Source organism: Poecile atricapillus, chromosome Z (assembly GCF_030490865.1).
Source record: "Poecile atricapillus isolate bPoeAtr1 chromosome Z, bPoeAtr1.hap1, whole genome shotgun sequence".
In the NCBI taxonomy this organism is placed as follows: domain Eukaryota; kingdom Metazoa; phylum Chordata; class Aves; order Passeriformes; family Paridae; genus Poecile; species Poecile atricapillus.
Genome location: NC_081289.1, coordinates 23,087,405 through 23,103,309, shown reverse-complemented (window position 1 = coordinate 23,103,309; position 15,905 = coordinate 23,087,405). Strand labels below are relative to the sequence as shown.

The following is a 15,905-nucleotide window of genomic DNA, read 5'->3' as shown; positions in this document are numbered from 1 at the left end:
TTATTGCAAACAAGTTAACCAGAAATGTTCCAGAAAATGAAAACATTTTAACAAAAAGGGGGGGAGGGGTGGGGAAGGCTTATGCTGGAAAGCAATGAATGGAAGGAAATGTACAATTCCAATTATTTACTTCACACCCTAGCATCAGCACTGGGCTTTGGTCAGCAAGGGACAGGACACAGCAGTAACTCTCTGTGAGGCCACACTGGGAATTACTGTGCTTGATCTTATGGCACAAGTTTGTGCTACCACTCAGCTTTATTGTAGGTGCTGGTGGAAGCACCAGTTATCAAGCACAGCTCTTGCATCAAAGCAGCAGAGATTTTCTCTTAGTCCTTCTGTAATTTCCTAACTTTTATTTCAGTTTCTCAGCTGCAGGCATCCAACACATCAGCTAAATTAGGAGTGATTACAAAAGGCATCACAAGATTGCATTGCTGGTATACTTCTGCTTCAGCCAAATCCTATACAGACTTTCCAATAATCCTCCTCTTCTCTCCTTATAACCTGTAAGATCATCATGAGATTCTGTCCTCTGGACCCCACTGTGATGGCACAAGAATTTTCTATCTCTGAAAGCTTCTTTGACTCTTCAAGTCAGTTACTATTCAGAGTGCTGCCACCACATCTGTTCATTCAAATATACACAAATTCCCTTGAGGCAGTTCTACAAGGGTCAGCAATGAAATTAATTGAAGAGTAGCATGTAAATGATGGTAGCTTAAGCTAATCAGTGACTTTCCTTTTTCCCCTCGCAGTCATTCACCCACAGATCAGTGCATATCATAATCCCCAGCAGAAAATAGTGGCAAAGTGCTGGACACCCAAACTTTTCTATCAGCACACCTGAGAGCTGAGAGGAGGCCTGGGCTGTTGTAGCAAATTTCTAGTATGTGGTTCCTGGCCACACCCACCAAGCACATTCCATATTTTCCATTAAAAATAAAAGCTATCTTGAACTCAACATTGAATAATCCAAGTGACATATCTTAAAACATTATGGAGTTTCCTGAAAAAGCAACAGCATTGGCTCCAAATATTTCCATCAGAACTTCGGTCAAAACATGCATTCTATACAAGAAACCAGCCTCCAGACTGTTCCTAACCTGTTACAGGTAACTAATGACGAGGGGTTACAACACCAGCTGTAGAAGTTTGGCTTTTTTTTTTTTTTTTAGCTTGAATGGTAACACCTCCAGCTCTTGGTTTAAGTGCCCAGTTTGGTTTCTGGCAGCAGCCAGATGAACATTGCATATAAGAGCCATAAAACTCACACATGGCCTGTGTGCTCCATCTGGGGTAGGGGAACCCAAAAGGAAATGCTGTGGGGAGCCAGCAGCACAAATTGCTCAGGGAAGGGTGGGAAGAGGGGAAAAAGAGCAAAACTGAAAGGCTTGTATCCTTTACACAGGCGTCAGTCTTGTATCAAGTTTTGTCTTAAATCAGAGAAGGAAAAAAAAACAAGCCTGGAAAATGTAGTAGAATTTTACTGCACGGTGTTTAATTCCTGGTATATTTCACTTAAAGAGGTGAAATAAAAGAGGTTTCCGTGTAGTTTCAAGATCATGTAGACAACAGTAGCAAAATTAACTCCAAAATTTTTCTACATAGTTCTACTTTCAGTAATTTTACTATCCCAAAGGGCAAAAGCTCACTGAAGTAGTTTATACAGATTCTTTTCCAATTACTTTTTTGTATTTCTATCAGAAAAAAAAAAATCAACTTAGTTGAAAGTTTGATATGTAGAAGAATTACATGCAGACAACAAAATCTTTTTTGTGTTAAAGTGAAATACTTTTTACCCTGATTGATCTGTTATATACAGCACTCCTTTAAAGAAAGAAGAAAAATTCCCTTCACACCAGGTAACTTCCACTGGTTTAACTCACATCTTGTGTACCAAATTGAAGAGTTTCAGACTACAGTACAGAAAGAAATTGGCTTTTATGTTCAGCTGCCTTCTCACAGCTCACCTGTGGTGGAACTGTTTTTAAGCTCAGTGCAACAGAGAGCAGCTGCACGCTCACATCAATAAACCAGCTGCAAAACAGAAAGCTCACAACTGATGAGCAAGAGTACAGCACCATTGTAGCTCTGAACTTTGTAATGTTACAAGGCAGCCATGCTATAAAAAAGACTGAAGGCAGAACAGTGTGAAGTCAGATAATCTTAACCACTTCTACGGCTGAATTTCCTTTGGCACTGGCAGGGAAGTGGAATGAAAATAATACTGGCGGCAATCGGTCAGCACAGTTGGTGATAAAGGGACTGAAGTGTTAATGTCTAAAGTAATTTCTTTATGTAACGCTCAACTGGAATGCAGTCAGATGTTTCTGAAAACAAAACCAGAGCTCAGTTACAGCTGTGCTGGGTCTACCAAGGAGAGCATTTATCTTAAAGTATAGCATGCAGGTATTCTCTCTGTGTATGACAGAAACCCCTTATTTGCTAGGTTGGAAGCAGAACCATTGTGAGTGGCATGAAAGGAGTGTGTGACCTGAAAGCTGCTCTGACAGGCAGGCAGGTTAGGGGGAAATTGTGCAACAAATATTAAGTCTCAGTGAGAGTAAAGAGACAGCTTTTGGAGGTGCAAGACACTCCTAGTCAGCAGATCAAGTGTGTCTTGCCCTCTGAGAGACTCCTGGAGCAGTGGAGGAGCTCCGGTTTGGAAATAAAGCAGTGCTCTCTCCTTTCTCTAAATGGAAGGACAAGTAAAAAAAGCTGATGCCAGAATGATTTGATGGCCAATAAGGGCTACTCATATGAATGTGTCCACAAAGCAACTTGTACACACTTTCACTCCATCTTTATGAGCCTCCACAAAGCTTATATTCAGTGCTAAATCCTGACTCTCTGACTATGGTCCTATCATGCTTTCCTGGTATGCTGTTGGGCTAGCTCAGAATTTCCACCTGAGAGATTTCTGGTGGCTTTGGTCAGTGATGTTATGGCAACACTCATTCTGCATTTGGGACCATTCCCAAAATCAAATCTTCAACTGGCTGTTTAAATACGTCTGCTCTAGGAAAATAAAGCTTAGCTATAAAAACTAAGAAAATATCAAGCTGGAGGGAAGAATATTTTGTCCCATCAAAGAAACACTGCCTAGCATGGATCACCCATTAGAAGAGCACAGTAAATCTTTCTTTAATGGCATTTCTTTTAGTATCTTAGTCTATTTTTTTCCTTAAAGAGCAGGTCCTTCTAGCTTTAGTATGTAGACTCAATCCTAACAGCATATTTAATTCTCAGCATTTAGCCATATTATGTTTTTCAGGCTTTATTTTGAAAGAGAACTTTTACCAACAAAATTCTGCAAGCACACCATCTCACATTTTCATTTTCTCTCCCACAGTTTTTCACTTGTGATCTATAGACACTCTACTTCTGCTACTCTGTAGGATTCTGTGAAAGCTAATCAAGAAAAGCAGGTTTTATTATGTGAGGGGCCTTATGCTTGCCACAAAAAGATTCAAAGCTCCCTGGAAAAATTTATTGGAGTCTACAAGCAGAAAAAAAGCGTAAGAACATCACTGTATCCTCTAAATTAATTGGTAGAATCACACCTTATCAACAATTAGAAAAAGCCAAATATCCCAGGAAGTGCATTCTTAATTCTGAACCAGTTTCTCATTCTGGAATTAAGATGAACTATTTTCAGAAAATATCATCTTTTGGTTAAGGCAGTAAGCTAAATCTTTAATCACCTAAAGGTAGGTTGGATTTTATTACATGGGAAAAATGGTGGTTAAATTCTGGTTTGTGGACAATTTCAGTTTAGGTCAATGTATGTTTCTACCTAAATTCTAAATAGCGTTCTGACACTTGTTCTCTAGCCTGAAACATGATGCTAACCAGCTGATATTTCTCAGCCTCCAACAGTAGTTCCATTACTCCTGAGTGTGAATGTAGTTTATGTTGTGCAAAGGGAGTTGAGATGAAAAAACAATGTGGAAAATATTGCTAATCAAATCAGTAAAAGGGCTCCATTCAACCACCTTTGCAGGATCACTGCTGAATCTATAAGATAATGTAAAGACTACAACAGAACCTCCATCAAAGTTGGTTTTAAAGCCCCAACTGCACAAATAATTTCCTGTTCTCATTCCCCATTCAGTAAAGCCAGAGCCACATGGGGCCCTGTAAGATGACAATAATACCGTACTGCTTACTTTGATTGGCCTCTGGTTCCAAGTCTTCTTGTCGTTAGTTGTGGAAACTGTTGTCTTATTATCTGCAAATAAACAGAACTGATATTAAGACAAATGGAAACTTAATTTAATATGAACTTTAAAGACCAAAAAAAAGAAGAAAAACTGTACTGTGATGTCTACAAAACACATGGTAGAAGAAAGCCGAAATAAAGCTCTTGATTTTTTCCATTTCTGAAAGGGCGAAAGAGACTTTAAACTTCACTATTATTTCATTAGCTACCATTAATTTAAATACTTTCAGAAGTTACTGGAATAGAACATATTTCCTTAAAAATCTAAGAACAGCTCTGCCTCTAAACTAAGGTGCACTGTAATTAGAATTGGCCTACTACTTATATCACTTCGCAGGATCAACAAAGTTCTTTACAGACCTTCACAAACCAGCCATGAAATAAACACTTCTTATTTTAAAAGATGATTCTCTGAAAAGATTTTGGTATTTGATAGGGGTATCATTTCTACCAAGGAAAACTCATCAGGCATTTGTAAAGATACCGCACAACCACTTTATCCTCTATGGAAAACAAGTAGATCTCAGAAACAGCAGTCTATTCATCAAGAATACAAACTCTAGTGTGTCAGCAGACATTAAAAGAACATTGCTACCACAACCCAAAACTTTTTCACTGCCAGTTGCATTACAGGAAATAAATCAATGAATTTAGACTCTGCCGTAAGTCATCAGAGCCTCTATCAACCAGGCTAATCCTGATGAAAAAGCTTTACTGTTGTTGCTAGAAAGGAGACTCTCAGCACCTCACAGGAGTGAACCAGACTCTCACTGGGGTGTGCAGGAGGAGGAAAAGTTTCTGTAAGAACACTCATGCAATAAAAACTGCAGTAAGCCTTGAAGACTTACTTGTGAAGGAGATACTCCCTTTTAAAATTTGTAATCCATTTTAATTGTGGTTTTTTTACATAAATTGCTAAATGCTTCCTCTTTGGGGGGTAACACCAACTAATAGCAAAGGGAAATAAGCCTACAAGATGGAATATAACTGTTCAACTAGGAACAAAGTCAATTTAAATTGATTAAATAATATGGATTTTTTTTTCTCCATTAGCCATTTTGCCACCATGATAAATATTTAATCCTGATTGATGACTGAAAGCTTTGGAACATGTATTTAGATCAAAAGGTGCTATATAAATAAAGACATTACAATGTCACATATTTGACCATTTCTTCTAACGTTTTAGCAAAGGTACAACCATCTTCCCTTAGTATCATGTAGAAATTGACCTGTGTTGGTTTCCAAGAGCTTTGCACAAGGTGGCTGATGTCAAAAATGCAGCAAAGACTCAGAGTCGCTAGGTTGTTCAGCTTTAATTTCTGGAGCAAAACTTCAGCAAACAGTAAAACACTTTTGTGGAGCTGTGAAAGTTCAGCCTAGCTGTTTGATAAATGAGCAGACAGGCAAGCAGCCCTTCTTTCTTTTTTTGTATGGATTCAATGAAGCCTGCCTAAAGAACACCACATGCTGTTCCAGCTACTGATCTAACATTCCGCAACATCTCAGCCTTCCAAATTCCCTTTAATTACACATTAATCCCACCCCTCTCTCTTTCATTTTCTGCAGACAGGGTTGGGGGCTCCACAAGGCTGTGGGAAAAAAGGCAGTGTTGAAGAACTACTTTCTGAGGATAGTTTTTTTGGACTAGGGGATTTTTTTAAGGTTGGTTGTGTTAGTTTTTTTGGGGGGAGTTTTTGTGTCAGTTGTCATTCAGAAAATACTATCCCTCTCCAAAAGCTGCTCTTACAGCAGTTGACTTAATAGTAGAGATACTTTTACTCTATTTTTCCTTTTGGAACAGCATCAAACCAAATTACTTTCAAATCTTTCTAGTAGCAGTGAAGTGTTACAATGAACACTGTAAATGCTACTTTATGAACCATATGCCGTGGGAGTTACTGGGATTTAAATAAATCAGCCAATTTCTACATACCAGGGCAGAGGTGATCAGGAAAAGAGAATAATAATGAAGCGGTTGATCTGATGATCCCTTTTTCTTTTCTTTGTTTCTTTTTCAAATCCAACACATTTGAAATGAGATACACCTCTCAGAATGTATCTTAAAAGTATGCATCACTTAAAACACTAATTCCCAGTAATTTACAAAACAAAACAAACAAATAAAATAAAATAAAAAATAATAACCGAGCAAAGCCTTGGGAAAAAAGTCAGGACTTTATTATCTAATGCTGCATTTGTAAAATATAACATGGTATATTTACACCTAAGTGCCTGTACACATATGTATATTAATATCTGAATGTGTTTAAAATAAAACATGTCAAGTACTAAAAGAACTCTCTGTTCATATAATGTTTCTACTCAGCTATGCTTATACAAATCTCTGTGCAATGATACTGGTAAAGGCAGGAAGATTACCCTGAAAGGGGAGAGGAAGTCAGATCAGGCAGGACAAAGTGGAGTTCACTGTGGGCTGAAATCAGTGGAAAAAGCAGAGAACCAAATATGTGTTTTTTTAAAAATTTAAATCATTGTCAACCTGAAAAATCACTGCACAAATATGTCATTGTTGGTTTAATGTTTATTAACTTTTAAATACCTATAGACAGAATGTGTTACTTTTACAGTTGTGGGGGGAGGGAAGCGGATTCTAATTGTCAGACATAAAAAGCTAGGTTTGGATCTGAAAACCAAGTTGGATCATTTTCCTCCCATCACTGCAGTGAGGTTTGCACAAGCAAATGAATCCAGACCAGACCACGCAGTTTGAGCCGCTTTCTGAATGGGAAGTCCCTGTTCTCACAGCAGTTCTGGCTTCTCAACAGAAACAGTGGTTAAAAGGTCTCATAAGAGATATCCAAAAGAATTTTGGAGTGAACAGATCTTTTACCATTGTCCTTCAGTGGAGCTAAAATTTTGTCTTGCACTTCTCCAAAATGACCATAATTCCAGCTGCCGTTTAAGATCTGCTGAGTAAAAAGGTACAAGTTTTACATTTTCCAAGTAAAATTTCACCTAAGTTACTTGGCAGTTTTGACTGTTGGGCATTATTTTAGGCTACCTGGGTTTTTTTGGTTTTAAAACAGTTGTAGACTAGGAACTTCACAGGAAAATAGCTTCTGTCTCTGCTACATTAGCCTCAGAAAAAAAAAAGTTCCTGCAATTTCTTTCTTCAATGAACTTCAATGTGTTGTCTCTCTTTTTTCTGTTTACTCTGCTAAGGCATGATCTTGCCTTCTGCCTACAGAAGATCTTCTATGCCTTTCTTGATTAAAAACAATTATATTAAGAACTGTTTTATCTTCTGGTGAGTGCCTACTGCATACATAAAATGAAGATAGAAGTAATTTCATTATAAAACATCATATATATAGCTTACACTTTTTCAGGGGACTAGTATATCCAGGCCAGCATTTGTTTAACATTGTTGCAGACAATCCTGGCAAATGGTTTTTGGAATGTCTGTGCAGGTAGATTGCATGGGGAGATAACTGGATTTTTATCCCACTTCAGCTTTTTAAACCTAGCAGAGGTGTCTGAATTAACTTGAATTAAATATTTAGCTACTTGTATTTTTGGTCATTCTTAAGGCAATAAAAATTAAATGGGTTACTTGAGCATCTGTGTAAAACAGAGAATTTTATGAGCAACTAGAAAAATTCCTCTGTAAGGGTCTGTACTGGAGTCTGCACAATCTGTTAACCTTAGGCACTGCTAACTGCAGGAGCTGTTGTTACCCACAAATGGCTGCAAGGGTGCATTCCTTCAACCTGATTACTGCCAGCTGTCATTTCTGCCACTGCCTCTCTCCCCACATCTCCAGTACTGTAACATTACAACACAAGCAGACCCAGGCTTGGCGTTAAAATGAGGATTCACAGAATGGCTGGAGCTGGGAGGGACCTTAAAGATCATCTTGGTCCAAACACTCTGCCATAGGCATGGACATTCTGCTTTCACCACTATGCTGTGACCCATCACTCCTCATTGCATTCACTATCAAACTGTGAGCTCTGTGCTTCCCATTTATTTCATCTAAAATCATCTATGATATGTCAAAACAAATCAGGGAAAACAAATCTTATAAAGCATCTTATGCATCTGTCTTCATGCAAAACAAATAAGGATGGAAGAAACTAGAGATGTCTGGAAACTTCTGAATTAACTTTTTTCCTCCCTCCTTTGTGAAAATATTAAATTTTACTCTGGGGCAACAGGCAGAGGATGACTTTTAGAAGTTTTTTGCTAGAATAATTTAGATTTCTGCTTTTCAAAAGACATGATAATTTTGTTAGTACACCTGATCTAGAAAGATATTATTCTTCATTACTCATGTTCCTTTGATTTTAACATAATTCTAGCCTTGCTTCTAGAACTTCACAAAGTAGAGAAATAAGATCAAATTAAGTTGCAACCCAGCAATTGCACACTGCCAGAATGAGAAATGGATTCCAAGCTCTGCACTCCCTAGTGCTATGAGATTCTAGAGAGGTTCTACATACCATGGAATAAATTCTCTTTCCTCCCATAACAATTCTTCATAACAGGGCCTGGTTCTGTATCTCTCAATTCAGGTTTCAGGTCCCATATCTAGACAGCATGGGGATTTTTTATGAAGTCAGGTATAGAAGATGTGTGTTTATTTACCAACTTCTATTATGGCGTTCAAGTCTTAACATTTTTTGCCACGGCAGCAGCAAAGAAGTCAGTGATACCAAATATAGTTGTACTCTCCTAGAGCTATGCTTTCCTTATTCTCATTGCTGTGAAACTCAAGAAATACTGATGTCCTCAATCTTATAAGTGAAAAGGTTTTTGGCTCATTTGTCTTTGACCCAATACTGCTCCAGCTGGATCATTCCAGGATTTCCCCATCTGTGCATTTCAGAATCCTGCTCTGAGACAGGTGTTTTTAGTAACACCTGTGTTAAGAGGTTCCATTCAGCTCAAAATGGTTTGGGGATAATTCAACATCACATCATTTTGAGGAAATGGTCAAGAAAATTTGTTCTGAGAAATGTCTATTGATAGGAAAGAGCATCATCAAAGTAGTCCAAAACATCATTTCTGTCTCTCAAATCCACCAAGCTATGTAAACAAAAGGAGTAGAGGCATGACTGTGTCTATACATTCTCTACCCCTTGCTTCTTTACTTGCATGGCCAGGAGGGAAGGCTGCAGAGTAGAGGCTCAGTACTCTTGACCCCAGATCTGCTGCCTGTTAAGATTCAATAACCTTCCCATTTCTCTCCACTTACTTTCCTAAGTTTTGAAGTCGTCTAGCTGTAGGATAAGAACTTGTTTCTAGCACTGATACAGCTCAACTCATCCTGCAAAGCAAGGCAGGAAAACCTGCTGGCCTTTTCTCAATGTCCATGCCCAACTCTACCTGCTATGGAGATTAGATTCTGTGAGGAACTCCAACTGAACTGGACACTGCAATGAAGCTTGTGTGACCTCTCATCAAATTCATCAATGGAAAACAACATCCTCCTTCAGCAGTTCCTCTGGCCAGATAGAATTCAGCCTAAGGCATGATCAAACAGATTAGTGCATCCCAACAAAGCTGCAAACGCTGAGTGCTCTGCCTCAGATCCTTAGCTGAGCTGCAGCCACTTTTGGTGCTGACTTGCTGAAGCCAAGCAGAACTAAACCCCTGCACAGCTCGCCCTGCTCTGTACTGGTGCCAGCACACTGCCTGCCATCACCCAGCCTATCTGTGGGAAAAGGCTGGGCGCCAGGATCCCTGCACTCTGGCAGACCCTGTGCTGTAAGCACAGCCTCTGGGACGTGTTGACGAGGCATGAGGTAAAGCAGCCCTGGGGCCACTCTGTGCTTAAGGCCTAACTGGAAGCCAGATGCTTGAAGTGGCAGACACTAAAAATCCCATTGCTGTAGGGCATTGAGAAAGGAAAGTCACTCCAGAGAAACTGAGGTGTCCTCAGTGGTTTTCTTACCCCCCCCAAGCTCAAGGAAAGGGCAGTGATCAGCAACCTGTAATGATACAAGGATCAGCAAAGTAGAGCCAAGGGAGCAAAACCCTTTCCAGCTACACTGCAGGATCACCATTCCCCACACCAGCACAAGTGCTTGCTTCTAGAGGACTTGTGTTATTATGGTCTCATCAGAGGAGCTTGGCCTAGAAGATTCAGAATTGGGAAGAAAACTCATACTGGTGATAACTTCTTCAGTCAGGAATCCCAGCTATTCAAAAGGGATGAAGGAAAAGCAGGGACTGCTCAGATAGCACTGACAGACTGATTGGGTGTAATAAGAGAAACCACATCCTCACATTTACATTGATTTTTCCCCAGTTCTATTTTTGCATTCAATGTTGTAAAAATTGCTCATAATAAAGCAAGTGCTGTTTTAAACTATCAGAAGAGAGCACTAAGTAAATTTGGCTTTGCTATACCAGTTACTATTGAGCTACTTAAGAGCAAATTGAGAGTAAAGAAATAAAAAACACATCTTCAGCAGAAGTGTCTCCTTATGAATAACAGCAGGCAATTTCCTGACAAGTGCATTTCAATACAAAGACAAATCAGAATGCAATCACATCACAACATCATTATCAAAGAGGTTTCAATAAAGGTCCTTTCTGTCCTTTTCAAATTTTAAAATCATATCGTATGACAGCAAGAAACTGTAAATCTTATTTATCCTGGTCATGTTTGGAGGAACAGTCTTGCAAGCAAAACTTCTGGGCATGGAGACAGTGCATCATGATGAAAAAGGAATCTGGCTGGTACAGCTTGTACCTCCCTGGAGCAAAGTAAACTATTGGGAAAAAAGGGTTCTTTCCTAACCAGTATTACAAGTCTATTGTGGAGTTTGCCCTTTATCTAGTGAAATGCATTCCTTGGAATGTAATTTTCACTTACTGCGAAGCCAGTCAGGGGGCAACAAAACTTGTGTGAGCCTGCATCCATGTTAAACCTCTTTAAGAAGCCAAAATAATGTAAAGGGACCTCAGACTGAGGGAGAACCACCCTAACAAGTGTCACCAACCTCCTGCGTTTTCCTTTTCAAATATTAATTTGTTATTGCTTGTCGAAAGACATGTCAGAAAAGCTCCAAAATAAAAGGAAAAAAAAAAAAAACACACAAAAAAAAAAAAAAAAAAAAAAAAAAAAAAAAAAGAAGAAGAAGAAAAGAAAAGAAAACCAAAAAAACAAAACCAGAAGAGGAAAGTATTTATCCTCCAGGGGGCACATGGGAGTTGGGAAGAGCTCAGGTTCGTGAGGCTGCAAAGGGATTTCACTCAGTTTCTCTCAGTGTTCCCGGGGAGAGCTATGGCAGGGCACGGCAGGGGAATTAGCACTGCCCAGTAAAGTTAAAGAAACCACCCGAGGACACGGAGGATGGGAGAGATCGCTGCAGATAAGGAAGATTTATCTCCGAGGGTCCTGTCTAAGAAAACAGTGTAAATACAGGATCACGAAAGAAGCAAGAAAAAAAATCAGTGTTGGAAATAAAAGAAAAGGAAAGAGAAACTCAAAAATCCAGGAGAGCCTTATGGCACTCTACCCTACACAATAGCTACTGAGGGCTTTGGAAATACCCAAAACATTCCTGCTTTTTTATTTATTTTTTTTTTATTCAATGAAGGCCTTATTAAAAATGATTTTGTTTTTGCAATTAAACCCAGAAAGAATGAGAAGTCAGTCATCATCCACCATAGTTCTTAGCACAGTGTGTTAAGAATCACCAGCATTTTGTGTTAACATGTTGCTCAGATAAAACCCAAAACAAACACACCTCTGCACAAGTTTCCCAGCATCTGGCAGAACTTTCAGCTGGAAACACCTCCAAGTGCTGTGCAGAGCCCCAGGGTCCCAGAGCAGAGCCCAAGGCATTCGCAGCACAGGGCTGAGGGGCACAGGGCTGCCGTCCTTTGAAGTGACCTCAGCAGCAGGGCTTTCACTCCTTCTGCCTGCAGACTAATTCACAGTCCAAACACGTTCACTGGGAGAGAGCTTTTTCTCATATTCAACATTTAATTGTTAATAACTTGGTGACACACCTGCCCTGCCCCACTGTACCTCCCTGTCTTCTCACTGGTTCTGTGGAACATTTTTGCTTCTTCTGCCTCACTTTTGCACAAAATCAAAATACAATATGTTTGGCTGTCTACAGTAAGAGTTTAATGCTGGACTCTGCACTTGATGCTGAGCTGTAACCACCAAATTACAGGGCTCTCCCTAATTACTATTTATTCAAGATATATAAAAGAATGCTGGGTCCTGTCCTTCACAGACAATAAAAAGTACTGTAATGACAGAGTAGGTAGCATAGCAGATCGGCAAATGCTGGTATAGATTACTGTCTGTAATTTTTGCATATTAAATAAGTAAAACACTAAAATCTTGACTAACAAAGTTACAACTCCTTTTGCCATATGAGAAATATGATATTAATATCCCATTAATAACCATATTAGAGTATTCCTGATTTTGTATATTCTTTATGTGGCTTAGGAGAATGGATTGCTTTTTAAAAGATGTTTATTTATACAGTATTTCTGTTCTTTGCTCTTCTTGTTCCTTTAATTGCTATTAGCTCAGTTTCCTCAGAAAAGTTTGTACTATTGTCTCTCTGTTAATCTCTCTACTCCCCAAACCAATTTTGGTTTCATTAATGCAATATTACCAAGTATCTGAGGTCCAGTCCATGCCCTAGAAGTTTGACAGAAACCGCTGTTACTTATTGGAGTTTGTTTTAATGTGCTGAACTCCACGTCTCTTTTTAAAAACTGCCAGTTTGTTGAAGAAAAAGCCTTAATATTTCACATTGCCCACAGAGCTGAAGTTCAGAGATGAATTATAAATTCAATGTGGTCTACAGAAAGGCGAACTGTCTACAATTTCAGGGAACAACTAGCTCCTTTCTCTGGAGGAGAGACAGCTGTAGGGCTCCTGATGTTTCCCAATGAAGACAAACGTGTCCAGGGTTTCTGTTGCAGCAGCTGAGTGCAGAATGCCTTAGATAACACCTATTTCACTGCACTGCTTCAACTGCCTCCAAGGCATTTGTGCAACTCATCTTGCCAATGTGATATTTAAGTCATATGATAACAGATGTTGGCTACAACTTCATACATGTACGTGCTCCAAAGGAGAAGCTGACTGCAAGCTCTTGAGAGAATGCAGATGTGCCTTGCAGATCTCTATACCTGTGCAGTACATTTTGTTAGCAGTAGCAGGCTGGAAAGAATCAGTGGGGTTTGCTCAGGTTCTGCAAATGGAGAAGCTGGTTTCACTCCAATATTTACCCCTCTGTTGCCTGGAGTTCCTGGACATACCAGTGCAGAAGTGCCAGTTCCCAGATGCAGAAGTTATGGCCACCCAAAGCACTAGTGTGAAACAGTACCATGGTGATTGTGTAGGGATTCCTTCCTCTCCATAAAAAAGGTAAAAAATTTCATGCAACACTGCTTCAGAACTCTTTTACAACAGAGGGGAAAACACTTGGACTACAGCACATGGAAAACACATTGGAATGCCATGATTTTTGGATGAAAATCGTAGTACCTGTCCTGCTAGGTCAAAATACTCCTACCAATGAACAGGTCTATGTATGAGAGGCAGGAGAGAAAGGGGATGAAGTATTAAACAGTGTGACAAAACTGCCACATACTGATAAATGGTGAAATCCCTGGAAAATTTATGTTCTGATGGAATAATTCTGGAATATTTACACCTTACAATTTACAGAAGTTTCTAGCAGCAGCAGAAGTAGCATTGTGCAAATTTGTTCTATGTTCCAAATGTGTGAGCCTGCATGAAATCTGTTTCTTATTTTCACTGTTCCTAAATTACATGTTGCCACTATACTTATCACTTGGTAGCAATAATATGTACAATGAACAACTTCATTCACAATTCTCCTAAGTATTTAAACAGAAACCTGACACAGAATCTACTGAGTTATGCAGGTCTTCAAGACACAACAAATACAGTAACATTACAACACAGTACACTTTATTTTCCTTGCCAAACTGCCTGTCTAAAGATGCACTATAGAAAATCACCTCATTAAATACATCCTTCACCTACTCTTTACACAAGCACTTACCCTAGAAACATTTTTCCTTCTTTGAATACCCAGAACTTCTATAGAACAAATGTTGCAAAGACTAAAAGAGAACAGCCTGTGGGACAATGGGCTTCAGATTCATGCTTGCAAGCATTTCAAAAATGGTGGCAAACTCCACACTTTTTTCACAGCCCACAGGTTTTAAAGGCGTGAGATACATTCTGTGGTAGAATTTCAGTTTTACATATCATGCTGTTTTTCACTGAGAGAAAAATATCACCTGACCAGCAAATCCAAAATACTTTATATAACCTTCTAGCCAGCTACTAACATCTGCTACCAGTGTAGAGCTTTACTGCTCACACCCAGATGAGGCACAGCTATGTCTGTGCTAGGAGTGCATCTCCACTGTGAATCTGGAGTTAACCAGAGTGGCTCTTACTAGAGCAGGATTGGAAAGGGAAGCATGAGGAATCACAGTGAAAAGATAACTTGGATAGCTTTGCAGCCTGTGCCTGCAGTGCACACAAAGGCAGCTAGTCGCTTTCTGGACTTTCACATCTGGAGGCATTGTATTCCACCATGTGAAATAACCACAACATTCTATATCATTAATTTGGGGATAACCATATCATGTTTACAAGAACAGCACAGACATGCTCCAGAATTCAATTTTACCCTTCTGTTTTTAAAAAATTATATACTCGTTTAAGCAGTGCAGGTCGTAATGCAGATGTGTTTACACTGGCTTTTATTCAACTTCCAGTTCAATTTTAACTGCCAATTTTTTGTCACAGATCACCATCAGCTAGGCTGGGGGCTGACATACTCTGGAGCCTAGCCATGGTTAGAAATTATTCCAACCATCAAAATACTTATAATCTTAGCCTTCATCCAATAACTTGAATACACACAAGAGATTGCATTCATATACCTCTGTTTCTAACAGTAAAATATTTCATTCTTTTCAATAATACAGATTCACCTGAACCAGGTGAGATTTTTAGGTGCCATACTGCAGTTTAGACTTACCTTCCCAAAGCTGGCAGCATTAACAGGTTGCGTGTCGTTTTTCTCACAGAAGTCCAGGTAATGCATGTAGAGAGCACTTCGAGGAATGCAAACACCTTCTGCAATCTCATAGTTCTCCTCCAGCCTTAAAAAGCAAATATCAAACAGAGAGAACTGCAAGTATGTTGGATGTCCTGTATAGTAAACAGTATACAAAGCTTCACCTCTTAAAACCAAACATTCTGACTTTCTCTTGTCTACTAAATTTTGTCTGCTTTGTTCCTAAGTGCTCCTTCCAATTCATTCCCATAATACTTACTTGCTTCATTTGGTTCACACATGCTATCAAAAGCACAGGCTGTGAGTTCCCAACAATCTGTTATACCCTAAGAGCATCCTGCAGTAAACAAACATATGTATAACTATGAAACAATAAATACTCACTGAGGGGAAACATTCTCTCCTTCTTTACAGAATACATCACCTTTGGTTCGTGACACTCTTTTCACTCCTGTCCAGCTGCAAAATTGCTTACCTTGAGGAAGCAGGTGTGGCTAAAGCAAATAATTTGCTAATACTCAACAGTGTCCACAAAATCTTATTGTGTAATATTTTCTAGCTATTGTTTATGGGCAAAGCAAAAAACCAAAAAGAAACCACAAGAAACC

The 15,905-nt window shown here is 39.2% G+C and overlaps 1 protein-coding gene across 1 annotated transcript in view; it reads right to left on the bottom strand.

Moving 5' to 3' along the window:
* The window catches only part of LOC131573196 (transcription factor RFX4-like), a 53,660-nt gene extending 38,066 nt beyond the window's left edge, over positions 1-15,594 (bottom strand). Inside the window, exons 1-3 of the mRNA XM_058826917.1 lie at positions 15,557-15,594; positions 15,259-15,382; positions 4,173-4,234 (exon numbers count right to left, since the gene is read on the bottom strand). Of these exons, the coding sequence (XP_058682900.1) occupies positions 4,173-4,234; positions 15,259-15,324 (128 nt within the window). The 5' untranslated portion in view covers positions 15,325-15,382; positions 15,557-15,594. The remainder of the gene's footprint in view (positions 1-4,172; positions 4,235-15,258; positions 15,383-15,556) is intronic.
* Between the last annotated feature and the right edge of the window lie 311 nt (positions 15,595-15,905).